This window comes from Mycteria americana, chromosome Z (assembly GCF_035582795.1).
Source record: "Mycteria americana isolate JAX WOST 10 ecotype Jacksonville Zoo and Gardens chromosome Z, USCA_MyAme_1.0, whole genome shotgun sequence".
NCBI classification, from domain to species: Eukaryota; Metazoa; Chordata; class Aves; order Ciconiiformes; family Ciconiidae; genus Mycteria; species Mycteria americana.
In genome coordinates, this window is record NC_134396.1 from 4,333,387 (window position 1) to 4,349,894 (window position 16,508).

At 62.5% G+C, this 16,508-nt stretch overlaps 3 protein-coding genes across 3 annotated transcripts; all 3 read left to right on the top strand.

Moving 5' to 3' along the window:
* The first annotated feature begins 2,896 nt into the window (after nt 1-2,896).
* LOC142421783 (avidin-like) lies at nt 2,897-4,374 on the top strand. Its single transcript, XM_075526853.1, has 4 exons — nt 2,897-3,051; nt 3,182-3,392; nt 3,832-3,952; nt 4,230-4,374. Exons 1-4 carry the CDS (start codon nt 2,980-2,982, stop codon nt 4,273-4,275), a joined length of 450 nt encoding a protein of 149 aa, XP_075382968.1. The 5' UTR covers nt 2,897-2,979; the 3' UTR covers nt 4,276-4,374.
* Nucleotides 4,375-5,839: 1,465 nt separating this feature from the next.
* LOC142421957 (avidin-like) lies at nt 5,840-6,714 on the top strand. The gene is made up of 3 exons (XM_075527233.1): nt 5,840-6,047; nt 6,491-6,611; nt 6,681-6,714. The coding sequence occupies exons 1-3, from the start codon at nt 5,879-5,881 to the stop codon at nt 6,712-6,714; spliced, it is 324 nt and encodes a 107-aa protein (XP_075383348.1). The 5' UTR covers nt 5,840-5,878.
* Nucleotides 6,715-14,018: 7,304 nt separating this feature from the next.
* On the top strand, nt 14,019-16,453 carry LOC142402777 (avidin-like). Its single transcript, XM_075488603.1, has 3 exons — nt 14,019-14,090; nt 15,598-15,808; nt 16,449-16,453. The coding sequence occupies exons 1-3, from the start codon at nt 14,019-14,021 to the stop codon at nt 16,451-16,453; spliced, it is 288 nt and encodes a 95-aa protein (XP_075344718.1).
* The last annotated feature ends 55 nt before the right edge of the window (nt 16,454-16,508 follow it).

Genomic DNA, 16,508 nt, shown 5'->3' on the forward strand with positions numbered 1-16,508 from the left:
TTGGCTACATAGTCTTTCTGCCCCCTTCAGAGCTTTTTGCTCTAAAGACCTCCATTAATCCTGAAGTGCCATTAGGGCTGGAGAAGTGGCCTGTCCTGCCCCTGTGACCGTCCCCCCTCAGCCCTTGCCCGCCCTGGGAGCTGGTGCAGGCAGGACATTGCTGCGGTGGCCCAGTGCTGCCAGCGGGTGATAAATGGCCTTTTCTTCGCTCCCCAGGGGAGTGTTCCTGCATCCGCCTGGCTAGAGGAATAACATTATTCAGAAAGGGCAGGTTGTCCTGGATGTGGCCCCCCGGGACCAGCCAGTGTTGTCCTCCCATGGCAGAGCCCACAGCTGATGGAGAGGGATGGAGATGCTCTCCCTTAGGGTCACCGTGGCGAGGCTGGAGGGGACGGGGGTGCCAGGACACTGGCGTGGCTCATCTGGGGTGCCCGCCTCCATTGGACTTGTGTTGGTAGCCACTGGGGACGGTAGCGTCCCAATCCAGCTGGCAAGGGACAAAAGCAGGTACCGAAGCCAGCACAGCTTCTGACTGGGCTGGGTTTTATTGCTGCAACCCTTAGCTCCTTAACCTCAACATTGCTCCTTAACCTAGGCGATAGGTTAGGCAGGCTTTCTTTCAAAGGTTGGGGTGTTCAGTGTGTACCAAGGAATATTTCTGCTCTTTCCTCCCCTTTTGACCGTATCACCTCAATAAAACTTGTATCTGATAGGCTCAGCTTTGAGCAACTTCTGCATGGGCACAGCTGCGGGCTGGGAGGACAATCCTTGGTTACAGATACGATTTCATCTAACATTTGCCTGTACTACTGTATTTCAAGGCTGACTCAATCCCAGTTTGAGCAGCAAGTTTAATTATTCAATAACCCTTTTTCTTCCTATTATTCATTACCCCTTCTTGGCCCCGACATACCCGGGTTTAAACCGCAGCCCTGCCAACTTCAGCACTTTCCGCTTTGGACTTCTTCCCTGCCGGCCCATTCCCCCTTGCCCGCTCCCTGCTGCGCCAGGGCGCAGGCATGGCATTGCAGGATTCAGCCATGGTAATGATTACCAGCCCGAGCCGCTTCGCTGGCTGCCCTTTGGAGGGTGCAAACCCCACAGAGATACCCCAGCTCTCAGCTCGTTTTGGTTTTGGCTCGGCTGAGACCGGCCAAGAAATCTGTCTCCTTGAGCACTGAGCTCATCCTTGCACCCGCGAGACACGCCGCTGGGGTAGGGATGGCGAAATACGGGAAAAATAAAGGCTACGGGCAGATAGCACCGATATTGTTTGTGCGATGCTAAAATAAACCTACGGCTGTCGATGAGCTGTGGGTTGCCATCGGCAGCGGAGCCAGCACGGAGACCTTGTGCTGCCCATCCCCGTGCCCACCGGTGGCCGTGGGGTCCCTGCAGGAGCTCCCTGAACCACGGTGATGGCCAGGGGATGATGGCGAGGGGATGATGGCGAGGGGATGATGGCGAGGGGATGATGGCGAGGGAGCGATGGCAAGGGGGTGATGGCTGCCCCTCCTGCCCCCTGCAACCTTCCCAGACTGACCCTGCTCATTATCACAAACCTTGGCCGCGCTCCAGGCAGCGCCTGCCTGCCGAAAAAACAGCCAACGCAAACAGCGGCTGTGTGGGAAAACCTACCTTGTTGTGCAGTTGATTTCCAAGACGGAGGGAAGCAAACAGCAGCTGTGCGGGAAAACCTACCTTGTTGTGCAGTTAATTTCTAAGACGGAGGGAAGCAAACACTGGGGCAGCAATTTCCCACGGGCAGCCAGCTCTCTGCCCAGGGAGCTCTTGCAGGCAGGGGTGCGAGAGGGCCGTGGGGCTCCTGCGGAGAGGAGAGGGGAGCGTTGAGATGCCAGCAGCAGAGATGCAACGCTCCCAGCCCGGGCGGCGATGAATTTTACTGTTGCAGAGAAACTGGGGCTCAAATGTGAGATTAAAGGGAAAGCAAAATTTGGGAAGTATTTCTGAGACGTTGCAAAGAGTTGCCTTGTCTCCATTTGAAGAAAAGGAGACAAGGCAACTCTTTTCTGGTGATGGAGCCCTATTCACCAGGACATTCACCATTTTCTGGTGAATGGGGCTCCATCAGCTCTTGCTGAGATGACTGAGGGAATTAAAACACACATATTTTAGGAGACCGCCTTGAACATCATTGAGGAATGGGTGAGAAAATCTGGTGTGAACTGAGCCACTTCAGCCTCCCTGGCCAGCAACTACCATAACGTAAAGGGAATTTTATAAATACCTACTTAAAGTTGTTTAAGAATCCCTGCGTAAATACAATTTTTGTCAGCATTAAAATGTGACGTCCAAGATATTCAGGGAATGTTTGTTTTTCATAAACAAAATAATTTCCTTCCAACAAAAGCCAGTTTGTAAAAACAGCAGCAAACCTTCACTCCAGCCCCAGGCGAGAGGAGACCGGGTGCTTTGAGCCTGATCTGCAGCTGCTTCAGTACTGAGGGGGGACAAAGCAAAGCCCCAAAAGAAGCCCGGTGCTGGGTGGGTTCGATCGAGGATGCCTGGTGAGGAGGAGCAGGGTGAGGCCACGTGCCGCAGCTGATCCTGGGGCACATTGGGGTTAAGGCTGCTTGGCACCCCTATACACCCCGGGCACGGCAGTGGGGTGGCAAACGGGGGGCAGGAGGCAGAACAGCCCCCGAGAGCACTTTCGCTGGCTGAGCATCCCTCCTGGCAGGCACTGACCTGCAGGAGCCAGGGCCTCCCTGCAAGGTGCCAGGGAAATGTGAGCAAGGATGGATGGTTTCAGCAGGAACTTCTGGGAATATCTGCCTGCAACCACCCTCTCATGCGGCTGGGAACTGCAAATTTGGAAACACCCGGATTGCACAATGCCCTGGCCGGGGCTGCCACCCGCAGCCCTGGCAGCAATAAAAAGGCGAGAGAGCAGGCACGTTGGCAGAGCCCTGCAAGGAGCACATCCCCGCGTACGCCAGCTGCCTGCCCTCTGCAGAGATGGTGCAAGCGACTCCCGTCCTCCTGGTGCTCAGCCTGGCCCTGGTGGCTCCCGGCCTCTCTACAAGAAAGGTAACGGCAGGGCTGGGATGCACGGGGCAGGGTGGGCAGGGGGCTGCTGCTCCTGGGGGTGCCCGCTCCTGCCGCCCTGCCCGTGCCCGGGCTGTGCTGCGGCACCAGCGCTGAGTCTCCTCTGCTCCAGTGCGTGCTGACCGGGCGCTGGAGGAACGACCTGGGCTCCAACATGACCATCGAGGCCGTGAACGCAAAAGGTGACTTCTCCGGCTCCTACCACACGGCCGTGACTGCCACCACGAACGAGATCAAGGTGTCACCACTGCAAGGATCCCAGCACCACACGAACCAGAACAGGCAGCCCACCTTTGGCTTCACCGTCAACTGGAGCTTTTCAGGTGCTTCTCCTTTCCCAGCCTCCCTGCGGTGTCCCCAGACCTCCCCTGCCCTCCCTGTGATGTCCCTGATGCTCTTCTGCCCTGCCTGCAGTGTCCTTGATGAGTCCCTGCCTTCCCCTGCAGTGTCCCCAATGCCCTCCCATCCCCTCTGGTGCTCCCCCGTCCTCGACCCCAGAGCTCCTTGGCTGGTGTCACCTCCCAGTCCCAGGGCGCAGAGGGTGCTCCAGGGGCTGAGCCCTGCTGCTCTCTGCCCATCTCCATGCGAGACCCCCAGCTCTCTGACCCCTCCTGCCTGCTCGCCCCGTCACAGCTGTCCCCAGAGGGCAGGGACAGCCCGGGTCTACTGTCCCCTGCGCTGGGGCAGGCTGCAGGGCCATGGCTCAGCACTGGCCTGCTGCCCCGGCCACGCTCACCGCCACCTCCCGTCCCATCCCTGCAGACTCCGTCACCGTCTTCACGGGCCAGTGCTTTGTGGACGAGAAGGGAAGGGAGGTTTTGAAAACCATGTGGCTGCTGCGGTCAAGTGTGGGCAACATCATGGACGACTGGAAAGCCACCAGGTGAGCCCCCGTCCCTGCCCCGGGCAGGTCCCCTGCGCACCCCCGGCAGGTTGGGGCTCCCCCACCCCGTGGTGCTCAGCGCTCGGCAGAGCCGCTGCCAGTGCGGGGGTGACCAAGGTCGGGGTACCCGTGCACGGTCTCCCTGGGGGTCCCGCTAAGGTGCAAAGGCTGCTAGGGGGTGGGATGGGGCTGGGTGGGTGTTCGGCACTGGGAGGGTGCACTTGCCCTGTGCAACGGTGCATTTCCCACCCTTATGTCTCGTCCGTCTGTCCCGCAGGGTCGGCACCAACGTCTTCACCCGCCTGCAGCCGCAGAAGGAGTGAGGGTGGCTGCGCAGGGGTTCCCGGACCGGCAGCAGCACCGGGGGTGCGGACCCCCCCTCCTGCCCCCCCACCCGCTTCTGCCAATAAAGCTTTACTGCAAACACCCAGCCGGCTCCTGTCGTGTCGTGGCTCAGTGCCCTCCTTCCCCGTCCCCAACACGGCATCCCATGGCATCTCCTGTCACCGTCCCCGAGGCCCGGTGTGTGTCCCCTGCCGTGACCGCCCCCCATGACCTCATCTCCTCTATCGCAGCCCTCACCACCCGCCACGCTCCCTCGAGACCCCCACCTTGCCCGCGGGAGCAGGACCCCGCTCAGTCTGGCGTGGTGGCTGGTGGCCCATCTCCCACCAGGGTGGCCCTTGGCAGGAGGCCCAGCATGGGCGGCCACTGCCCGACTGCAGCCCTCTCCGCTATAAAAGGGGCCGAGCGGGCGCGGGGCAGCAGCGCAAGCAGAGCCAGGGCACCGTGCACGGCTCCGCTGCCGCCGCTGCTGCCATGGGGAGCCTCAGCTGCTGCGTCCTGCTTGCCCTGGCCCTGCTCGGCCCCCACGCCGCTGCTGCCAGGAAGGTAAGGGCAGCCTGCGGGCAGCGCCCGGCCGGGGGTCTGCCTGCCCCTGCTGTGCCGTGCCGTGCCGTGCCATGCTGTGCTGTCCCCAGGGTGCAGAGTGACTGGATGAGGGGCTGCACGCCCCGGCTGTGCCGTGCTGTGCCGTGCCGTGCCATGCTGTGCCGTGCTGTGCCGTGCTGTGCCACGCTGTGCCGTGCTGTGCTGTCCCCAGGGTGCAGAGTGACTGGATGAGGGGCTACACGCCCCGGCTGTGCCGTGCTGTGCCGTGCCGTGCCGTGCTGTGCCGTGCTGTGCCGTGCTGTGCCATGCTGTGCCGTGCTGTGCCACGCTGTGCCATGCTGTGCCGTGCTGTGCCGTGCCATCCCTGGGGTGCAGCGTGAAGGGCCGAGGGGCTGCCTGCTCTTGCTGTGCCGTGCTGTGCTGTCTGGTGCCGTGCTGTGCCATGCTGTGCTGTGCCCTGCCATGCCGTGCTGTGCCGTGCTGTGCCGTGCCGTGCCGTGCCATGCTGTGCTGTGCCGTGCCTCCCCTGGGGAACAGTGTGCATGGCCGAGGGGGTTGCATGCTTTCACACTGTGCCATGCCGTGCTGTGCTGTGCCATCCCAGCACAGTGTTTGTGTCCAAGGGGCTGCACGCTCTTGCTGTGCCGTGCTGTGCCGTGCCATGCTGTGCCGTGCTGTGCCGTGCCATGCCACCCCAGGGTGCAGCGTGCATGACCGAGGGGGCTGCCAGCTCTGGCTGTGCTGTCCCCGGGGGTAGTGTCGGTCACCTACCCCTGGTCGGGGGGTACCCAGCACCCCCAGCTCTGCACTGCCCTGCCACGGGAGGGAGAGGTGCTGGCCCTGGCTTGCCCGTGCCCCCGGTCCCAGCTGCCGTGCGGAGGGGCCGTGCCGGCCCCAGAGACGTGGGGCACGCATCCCGCTGCCCAGGCAAGCTGGAGGGGGGGGCCGTGGCTCGGCACTGCCCAAGGTGCCGGCACGACCCCCGGTCCCCAGTGCGAGCTGCAGGGCCTGTGGAGGAACGAGCTGGGCTCCAACATGACCCTCTCGGCCCTGGATGCGGCTGGGATCTTCTCGGGCTCCTACCACACCGCCGTGGCGGCCACCAACAAGCAGATCCTGGTGTCACCCCTGCAAGGGGCCCAGCAGCACCCCGGTGCCAAGGGGCAGCCCACCTTCGGCTTCACCGTGCAGTGGCAGTTCGCAGGTACAGCGGTAGCCGGCACGGCGTCCCGGGGCAGCCAGCCACCCCCTGCCCGTGCTGGCAGCGAGGTGCTCCCTGCCTGGTCCCACATGCCCCCCTGGCACCCAGAGAAACCCTGGCTGTGGCCACAGACCGGCCACACGCACTCGCTCCTGCCATGGGATGTGGCGGGGGGAGAGGTGTCTGTCTGTCTGGGAGAGGTGGTGGGAGCGTCCAGCTGTCTGTCCAAGGAACACGGCAGGTGGGGTGCCCATCTATCCCTCCAGGCGATGTAGAAGCCACCCATGCGGGCAATGTGGCAGGCAGGTCCATCTGTCTGTACAGCGCATGTGGTGGTGGTGGGGGCTGTCTGTCTGTCTGTCTGTCTGGCAGGATCAGGTGGCCAAGGTTTCCGTGTCAGGAGACTCAGGCTCTGAGCCCCCTGTGCCCCACTTGAACCCCACCAGAGTCCACCACCGCCTTTGTGGGCCAGTGCTTTGTGGACCGCCGCGGGAAGGAGACGCTGGAGACCGTGTGGCTTCTGCGGGAAGAGGTCCCATCCCGCAGGGACGCCTGGAAAGCCACCAGGTGAGCCCTGACCCTGCCCTCCCTCCCCGCAGCCCTGCCTGCCCTCCTGCTGACACGGCTTCCCCGCAGGGTCGGCACCTCCGTCTTCACCCGCGTCAAGTGATGGGAGCAGGGACCGGAGCTGCCTGCACCCTGCTGTCCCGCCTGCATCCCCGAGGCTCCCTGCTGCCCTGGTCCCGGGCCAGGCTCCCGCCTGCTGCCAGCATCCTGGCCAGGAAGCACACCCTCGCCCTGCCCTGCTTCCTCCCAGTGCCTCCCAGTGTCTCCCAGCAGCCTGCTGGCGGGCCCCCTCCTTCCCAAAGTTTGCTGCCCCTGCACACGGAGCCGAATAAAACCTTCTCTGCCTGGCAGAGAGCCGTGCCCTGTGTGTCCCTGGGGTGCAAGAAGCCGCTCTGTGACCGTGGGCAGGGCAAGGTGGGCAACAGGCGGTGGCTCGGGGAGGGCAGAGTGGTGTTTCAGGGGGCTGGGAGGGATGGGGCTGGGGCACAAGGGGAGCACAGCAGCTGAGTAATCCTGCTTCCCAGCCATGGCTTTGGGCCTCGGCAGGTGCCTTCTTGCCCGTGCACCCATTTGAGGCACCTGCAGGGGCCCTGCGGCGGGTGGCCCCGGGCAGCATCCCTGGCATGGAGCAGCAGGATGCCCCACGGCCGGGGGTCGGGGTGAAGGCTGCGTGCAGGCAAGCCAGCACACTCGCCTGGCCTCATCCTGCACCTCTGCAGCCCAGTCTGCCCAGTCTTCCCATTAAACTCCATTTCCAGCTACCATTCTGGGTGGGAGACTTGGTCCTGGGTGCACGCATGGGGGAGGGCTGCATGCCAGCCTCCGTAGAGGGGAACACGGTCACGGGCTGGGAGCCTGCGGTGTTGGGGTGGTCCAAAGTCCAGGCTGGAGGGACCAGGGGAGGGACCTGGGGCTCCAGGGCAGCTACTGGGCAGAGTGGGTGGCTAAGGCCAGATATGGGAGGGATCCCTGATGTATATATGTACATAAGCATGTATTTCCCACTAACTGGCTGTTACCCCATCAGCCAGAGGGTGGAACAGGATAAGGCTCCCTTCAGGTACCCAAATTCACAGGAAAATGTCGCCTGTACATTTATCAGCTCATTAGGAAAGAAAACAAATAAACACATCCAACAAGGGCCCAGTGCCCTTTGCACGGACCCATTTAACACATGAACTCACTAATTCATCACTTCAGCAACTCATGAAGTTTCTAACTCACCAGTTCCCTAACCCGTAGCTCCTAACTCGGGTGCCCCCGAGCACCCTGAGGAGAAGCTGTGCGGGGAGGAAGAGGTTCGAAGGAGATTGCAGCCTGGTGTCTGCAGGGCTGCCGAGGGAGGAGACTGTTGATGGGGCAGGAACCTGGGGGCAGCGAGCACACAGAGCCCCGGGAAAGCGTCAGGGCCTGTCCACCATCCTCTTCCTCCCACGGTGTGCCCGCTCCTCCCCAGCCTTCCTCAGCCTCTGCTCCGCTCCCTCCTTCCCTGCTGTGCTCTGGGGCTGCTCTCAGCCCCCACGGCTCCTGGAGAGTCCACAGACCAGAGCCTATGCAGGATATGCCTGTACCGGCCAAGCCCAACTGGCTGACATGCCTGGTGGTTCAGCTTTCGATCAAAAGCCACCCCTGCATCCTCATCCTCACCCCTGCATCCTCATCTTCACCCCCGCATCCTCATCCTCACCCCTGCACCTTCATCCTCACCCCTGCACCCTCATCCTCACCCCCGCCTTCCACACGCAGCCCCTCAGTTCAGCCCCGTTGCGCGCTGGCATCCTTGGCACTGCCCTGACTACCCTGTGCTCATTCTCACGCTCACCCTCCCCAAACGCCCGCTGTGGCTGTCACCAGCAGCATGAGTGGGTCCCAAACACTTCTCCAAACAGTCTGTGAGGTTAAAGCCTCGGGACCCCAGTGGGAGTGGGAGGATGAGGCTGGGAGCCCTGGTGGGGGGACCCCACCCGATGACACGGGGCCACTGAGAACCGTGCGGAACCCCCGGGGAGTAAGACTTCACGTCTGGCCTTTCATCACCCCCACGGCTGCAAATTCCCTGTCTCTTGGCGTCTCCTAAGAAGGCAGCCCACAGGATAGGACATGATGTAAGCAGCCTGCTTGCTCAACAGGGCAACAGAAACAGAAAGCAAAACCAGAGGGTTTACAGCAAGCCAGCACTGATAGTGCCACCGCCCCCCAAGCCGCACTTGTCAGCTGCCCCAGACATCCCCCATCCTGGCCCCGCTTCCCATACGGCTCTGTCCTTGATCCTTCAGCAGCTGTCCTGCTCCTCCGCAGCAGCAGTACACCCTGGTCTGATCCTGCCCCGACATTTGCTGGCCTTTTGTTCTCCCTGGTACGTGCGAGCAGGGCTGCCCACCTCCGGCCCGCAATGCCCTGGGGTTTTCCTGTTGCTGTTGTGGCAGGTTTGCTTCCTCCGTCTGCCAAATCCCCGGAGCCACTGCACATCACCAGCCATCCCTGCGCACACCCCCTCGCCCTGCCCCCGCGACTCCCCGTCCTGCTCTCCGTCCCCTGTGGTGACCAGGGTGCGGTTTGGGGTGCAGGGGCTCCTGCAAGGCAGGGGTGAAGCCCAGGCACAGCCCTCAGCCAGGAGACACTGGGACCCAGGCCAGGGACCCCCGGGCTGGGCCACGTCAGTGGGCAGCTCCAGTCAGCCCTGTCTACAGCCCCAGCCCTGTCCCCGCGTCCATCCCCAGCCCTGTCCCCACCCTTGTCCCCGTCTCCATCCCCGTCTCCATCCCCACCATCACCCTCTCCATCCTCATCCCCATCCCCGTCTGACCCCCGTCCTCGCCCTGTCCCCACCCCGGTCCCCATCCCCGTCCCCGTCCCTTTCGCCGTCCCCGTCCCTCCCGCCAGTGCCCCCCGGGAGTTTCCGGGAAGGCAGCGGCGGGGAGCCAGGCGGGAGCGGGGAGCCCGGGGGGGGGGCACATGCAGGAGCTGCAGCGCTTGGGAGGGGGACACGACACGCGTGGGAGACGCACCCGCGGGAGGAATCCCCGGCAGCAGGGGGCCCCCCTGCTCTTGGGAGGACACCGACGGGAGCTCCTGCCCAGGCGGGTGCTCCCAGTAGGGGGGGATGCTCCGGGGTTCTCTGGGTCCCCGGGAGGGGTGGGCACGGGGATGCCTTCCCTGGTGCAGGGGGGCACGCATGTGGGGACCCCCGCCGCGGAGACATGCGGGGCAGTTGTGGCAGGGGTAACCTGGGGACCCTGCCCCAGGGGGTGGCTTTCCCCTGCCCGGGGAGTTGCAGCGTGGGAGAGAACAGGCAGTGCTCGGAGCAGGAGCCGGAGCCTCGCAGGTGGATGCCGCAGGGCACTGGCCGTGCCGCCTCCTTGCCCATGCAGGAGCCCGCCATGAACCCGAGGGCTCTGCCTGTCCCAGCGGGCTCTCCACTTGTGCCACACGAATGTGCTGAGCACGGCACACGTCCCCGACACGCACAGGCAGATGTGTCCTGGGGTCGCACAGCTCACCTGGCAGGGCTGGAGCAGGGGTCCTGCCTGTATTCCTGCCTCTCTGGGGCTCCTGCCTTTAGCTTTTCCTCTTCACCTCTTCCCTTCTGCTCAGCTTACCACAGCTTTTGGCCCTCCTGACATTGCTGAGATGGCGTCGACTTTAGAAATCATGTCTTTTAAAAACGAGTGCCTGAGCACTCACAGAGCTCCGGAAACACCCTGCTGTGCCGCTACCCACAGCTTGTCCCTGTGTTTTCTTTCTTTTCCAAGCTCCTCTGCCAGGCAGTTGAGATCCCCAGGGGAGAAAAGGCTGGCACGGAGGCAAAGGCGACCAACACATAGGGGTGGCCGAGCCGTGAGCAGAAACACCCCGCAAGGAACGGCAAGGTGAGGCCAGCACCCCGTGGGCATCAGGGGGGCACAGGCAGGGAGCTCAGCCCGTGGGGCGGGGGGGGGGGGGGGCTGTGTGCGGGCAGCCCCCAGGCACGCATCTGCTCGTCCCCCAGCAGTGTGACCTGACCGGCTGGTGGGAGAATGAGCTGAGCTCCAGGATGCATGTGTCCGCAGTTGACAGCCGGGGCAACTTCTCCGGCGAGCACCACACTGCTGTGTTGAGCCCCTAGAAACCCATGGGCCGTCCCCCCTCGTTGGCTCCCAGCACTTGGATGAGGACGGTCGCCTTCGGCTTCACTGTCACCTGGAAGAAGTTTTCCTGCCCAGTGACTGGAAAGTCACCAGGTGAGCCAAGGGACACCCCGCTGGGACTCCTGCCTCTCTGCCAGCTGGGCACCGATGGGCTTCTGCTTCCCCACAGGACCGGCCGCAACTTCTTCACTCGGCTGGGCTGAAAGGAGGAGGGAGAACCCGCTTACTTCAGCTGGGCTTGGGAGACCAGGAGACCCCTTGGCAGCATCAGTGTGTACCAGCATCGGGGTTGTTCTCAGCTCTGGGGGAAGATGTCCCCAAAAACCAAACAAAATCAGAATTTTTTCCTTTAAACCCAAGCTTGTGCAGTCTGTGGATATGTCCTGGGCCAGCTGGCCTAAAGCACTGTGGTGGGTGCGGGGTGAAGCTCTCACCCTGTTATTCCGGGAAGAGATTGGCTGCAAGAAAGCCCCTCTTCCAGCCCAAATAGGATGGTGCATCCCCAAAGTGACCCTCTGACACCAAGCACGGGCCAGCACTGGCTCTTTCCTGCTTGATGCCAGGTGAGTGCGATGGGAGGGTAAGCTGGGGGGCCCTCCTGCACCCCAAAAAACCGGCTGGGACCCTCCCCCGCTCTGAGGCAGCCCCCAGGCAGGCAGGTGCGGGATCTAGGCTGTGCCCACGCTCCTGGTGAGCGGCGAGGGCTGCGCTGTACCGGCAGCACTGCGCCGGTAGCCGCGGCACATCCAGCCCCAAAACTCTTCCTAGGGAAATATGTGTAATTTGCTGGAAAGCAGACATCCAGCAAATCCAGCCCCAAACCCCTGCCTGCCAGAGTTGGTGACTTACTGTAACGCGCAGTGCTGGTGCTGCCTGAGTCACCCCTCCCCGCTGAAAGGAATGATTTCCAGAAAACTCAGCTCTGGGTCTGAATCTGAAACTTGGTCTTCAAGCTGTCCAGTCCCAAAACAACCCCAAACGGTGCTGCACTCCCCACGCTGGCACCCTGCCTGGGGATTTGAGCAGCCTAAAAGCAGGAGTGGGCTGGTGGGGCTGCCACCTCCCGCTGCTCCCCCGGGCTTCCTGCCATGAACGCCATGGGAGAGCTTTGCAGCGTCTGTGGCTTTAGCACGTTTTCCACCTGCTCTGTGTTTTAGCCTGCCTTGTTGCAGACTTGCATGTTTTCTCCCTTGGGTCCACCTTCTGCTCCTGGAGCAATGCTGCTGTTTCCTTCTCGGTGCCTCCCTGGAATTTCTCCAGCTTTTTCAGTTCCCTTACAGCCTTTCTGAGCAAAATGCCTTTACGCTAGCCCCTCTGCTACGGTGTCCTTTGGTCTGTGCAGCCTTTTACCTGCTTTGGAGGAACCTGAGAATTAGAAAAGAGGGTGGCAGAAGGACCACAGGACTCTGCTCTCACCCCAAAGCGTGGCCAGCTCAGCGGTGGGACGTCCCGCTAAGCTTGCATCATTACTGCATGCATCCTCCTGACTTTATTATCGCCTTCCTGTCAACGTTTCCCTGGGGCAGGGCTCTCCGGAGGCTGTGCAGCAGTCCTGGGGCACTCCAGCAAGGTGGCAGTGCTAACCATGGTTTGAGCAGCCTGCAAACGCTTGCAGGCAGCCATGGTACCGGTGAGAAATGCAGCGAGCATGGACTAGCAGAGCTGTTTGCAAGGCCAGTCCCTATAGCAGGGCACGCAGCAAGGCTGCGAGGCATCCAGCATCTCGGTTTTGGGATGGCAGGTGATAGGGCATGGTGTGCCAGGGGTGCTGCGGGGGTCTGGGGGGGGGGCCTGTGGCTGAGGATGTTTCCCCGTGGGCATGGGGCATTCATCAGCACTGGGTTTTACCCAGCTGCAAGACCTGCTCGCAGTGCTTTGCACACTGCTCACGTCTGCTCTGCCTCTCTGAGCCGCAGACCCAGCACTATTTGCCTCCTTCCAGCTCGGGCTCATCGGCACAGCCAAGGTGAGCAGCAGGGTCCCCTTCAGTTCCGCTGCAGACCTCCCTCTGGGAGGAAAACCAACCATTGCTGCTGCACGGCAAGCCTTGGTCTTGGTCATGGTCATTCACGCACCGTGAATGCCTTCAGGGGCACGGGGAGCAGGAGGAGGCAGGAAGCACCTTGCCATCATGCGCAGTATATTGCTGCTGCCATGTCTGTGTTGCACAGGTGCTCGCACATAGTGTATCGGTTAAAAAAAGAAAAACTAATTTACTGGGATCTTGGCATGCTCGCATAGTGGATCAAATCCCTCAGACAGTTGGTCACTGTCCGGATGGAGAAGGAGTCTCCGTTGCAGGGGTCCTCCAGCACTTAGGTGTCTTAACCACGTGCAGAAGACTGTCCTGTGCAACCATTTCTGCAGGGACTGTTCCTATCTACTGTTTACGAATGTCTCAACACTGAACATCTCAGTGCCCAGCATCTCAGTGCCCATCATCTGTCTCAGTCCAGCTGTTGTCCCACCTAAGCAGACGGAGCCAGGGAGTTCCCAGGTCACTCAGGGACTCCATGGCTGGTCGCTCCCGGTGGGTGCACAGGCACAGACTGGTACCCAGCCACGCTGCAGTGATGACAAAAGAATAAATCTGATTTTCAAGCCTATCACTTCACTTATAAATGAAGTCCCGTAGCTCCTGGCCCCTCCACCATGTCCATGCCAGCCCCCTGGTTGGGACTGTACACCCTGCTCTGCTCCTCTGCCTCTCTCCTTGCCCAGCTCTGGCTGCAGCCTTGCAAGCATGGACTGTCATCCTGGGAGGATGGAGGAGCTCCTCGGCCGGGTCCCCAGCCCTTTCTGGGGCTGGCCAGGAGCTGGGACGCCCTCCCAGATGCGACCTGCCTCCCCAGCCCACGGCTGCGCTCATCACACTTGGCAGTACATACTCTTGGGTGGACGAGGGACCTGTGGCCTGTCCAGCTTCCCCTCTGCGGCTCCTGGGGGTGCCCGCTCCTGCCGCCCTGCCCGTGCCCGGGCTGTGCTGCGGCACCAGCGCTGAGTCTCCTCTGCTCCAGTGCGTGCTGACCGGGCACTGGAGGAACGACCTGGGCTCCAACATGACCATTGCGGCCGTGAACGCAAAAGGTGACTTTGCTCAGTCTGGCGTGGTGGCTGGTGGCCCATCTCCCACCAGGGTGGCCCTTGGCAGGAGGCCCAGCATGGGCGGCCACTGCCCGACTGCAGCCCTCTCCGCTATAAAAGGGGCCGAGCGGGCGCGGGGCAGCAGCGCAACCAGAGCCAGGGCACCGTGCACGGCTCCGCTGCCGCCGCTGCTGCCATGGGGAGCCTCAGCTGCTGCGTCCTGCTTGCCCTGGCCCTGCTCGGCCCCCACGCCGCTGCTGCCAGGAAGGTAAGGGCAGCCTGCGGGCAGCGCCCGGCCGGGGGTCTGCCTGCCCCTGCTGTGCCGTGCCGTGCCGTGCCATGCTGTGCTGTCCCCAGGGTGCAGAGTGACTGGATGAGGGGCTGCACGCCCCGGCTGTGCCATGCTGTGCCGTGCTGTGCCGTGCTGTGCCGTGCTGTGCCATGCTGTGCCGTGCTGTGCCATGCTGTGCCATGCTGTGCCGTGCTGTGCCGTGCTGTGCCATGCTGTGCCGTGCTGTGCCATGCTGTGCCGTGCTGTGCCGTGCTGTGCCACGCTGTGCCGTGCTGTGCTGTGCTGTGCCATGCTGTGCCGTGCTGTGCCGTGCTGTGCCATGCTGTGCCGTGCCATCCCTGGGGTGCAGCGTGAAGGGCCGAGGGGCTGCCTGCTCTTGCTGTGCCGTGCTGTGCTGTGCCGTGCTGTGCTGCCTGGTGCTGTGCTGTGCCATGCTGTGCTGTGCCCTGCCATGCCGTGCTGTGCCGTGCTGTGCCGTGCCGTGCCGTGCCGTGCCGTGCCATGCTGTGCTGTGCCGTGCCTCCCCTGGGGAACAGTGTGCATGGCCGAGAGGGTTGCATGCTTTCACACTGTGCCATGCCGTGCTGTGCTGTGCCATCCCAGCACAGTGTTTGTGTCCAAGGGGCTGCACGCTCTTGCTGTGCCGTGCTGTGCCGTGCCATGCTGTGCCCTGCTGTGCCGTGCCATGCTGTGCCGTGCTGTGCCGTGCCGTGCTGTGCCGTGCCGTGCCGTGCTGTGCCGTGCCGTGCCGTGCCATGCTGTGCTGTGCTGTGCTGTGCCGTGCCTCCCCTGGGGAACAGTGTGCATGGCCGAGGGGGTTGCATGCTTTCACACTGTGCCATGCCGTGCTGTGCTGTGCCATCCCAGCGCAGTGGTTGTGTCCAAGGGGCTGCACGCTCTTGCTGTGCTGTGCTGTGCCGTGCCATGCTGTGCCATGCTGTGCCGTGCTGTGCCGTGCTGTGCCGTGCCATCCCTGGGGTGCAGCGTGAAGGGCCGAGGGGCTGCCTGCTCTTGCTGTGCCGTGCTGTGCTGTCTGGTGCCGTGCTGTGCCATGCTGTGCTGTGCCCTGCCATGCCGTGCTGTGCTGTGCCGTGCTGTGCCGTGCTGTGCCGTGCCATGCTGTGCCCTGCTGTGCCGTGCCATGCTGTGCCCTGCTGTGCCGTGCTGTGCCGTGCCATGCCACCCCAGGGTGCAGCGTGCATGACCGAGGGGGCTGCCAGCTCTGGCTGTGCTGTCCCCGGGGGTAGTGTCGGTCACCTACCCCTGGTCGGGGGGTACCCAGCACCCCCAGCTCTGCACTGCCCTGCCACGGGAGGGAGAGGTGCTGGCCCTGGCTTGCCCGTGCCCCCGGTCCCAGCTGCCGTGCGGAGGGGCCGTGCCGGCCCCAGAGACGTGGGGCACGCATCCCGCTGCCCAGGCAAGCTGGAGGGGGGGGCCGTGGCTCGGCACTGCCCAAGGTGCCGGCACGACCCCCGGTCCCCAGTGCGAGCTGCAGGGCCTGTGGAGGAACGAGCTGGGCTCCAACATGACCCTCTCGGCCCTGGACGCGGCTGGGATCTTCTCGGGCTCCTACCACACCGCCGTGGCGGCCACCAACAAGCAGATCCTGGTGTCACCCCTGCAAGGGGCCCAGCAGCGCCCCGGTGCCAAGGGGCAGCCCACCTTCGGCTTCACCGTGCAGTGGCAGTTCGCAGGTACAGCGGTAGCCGGCACGGCGTCCCGGGGCAGCCAGCCACCCCCTGCCCGTGCTGGCAGCGAGGTGCTCCCTGCCTGGTCCCACATGCCCCCCTGGCACCCAGAGAAACCCTGGCTGTGGCCACAGACCGGCCACACGCACTCGCTCCTGCCATGGGATGTGGCGGGGGGAGAGGTGTCTGTCTGTCTGGGAGAGGTGGTGGGAGCGTCCAGCTGTCTGTCCAAGGAACACGGCAGGTGGGGTGCCCATCTTGGCACTTGCACTTGCACCACTTCTCATAGCTCCTCTTCCCTCATTGCTGTTGTTCCGAGGGGATGTCTGACCTTGTACGGTGCGCAAAGCAGCTGCTGTAGCATTAGCAATCGTTTTTCCCATTTGTTTTTCCTTTTGACTATCTCTATTGCGATACACTCGCCAAGCAGTTTCCAATAACCTTCCAAGTCCCTTGCATCTGCCCTTTGCACTTTCTGTAATTTCCTTCTAATATCATCAACCGACTGTCCCAAAACCAGAAATATTAGCTGACTTTTACCTTCTTGGGAGGTAGGGTCTGAAGGAGTATATTTCTGCATTCCTTCCTTTAGCCGATTCAAAAAGTCAGTAGGTGACTCCTTTTTATCTTGTTTTATCTTATACAGTTTAGACCAATTTTACTGATTTTGGGACAGCATTTCTTATTCCCTGTACTGCACTAGTCT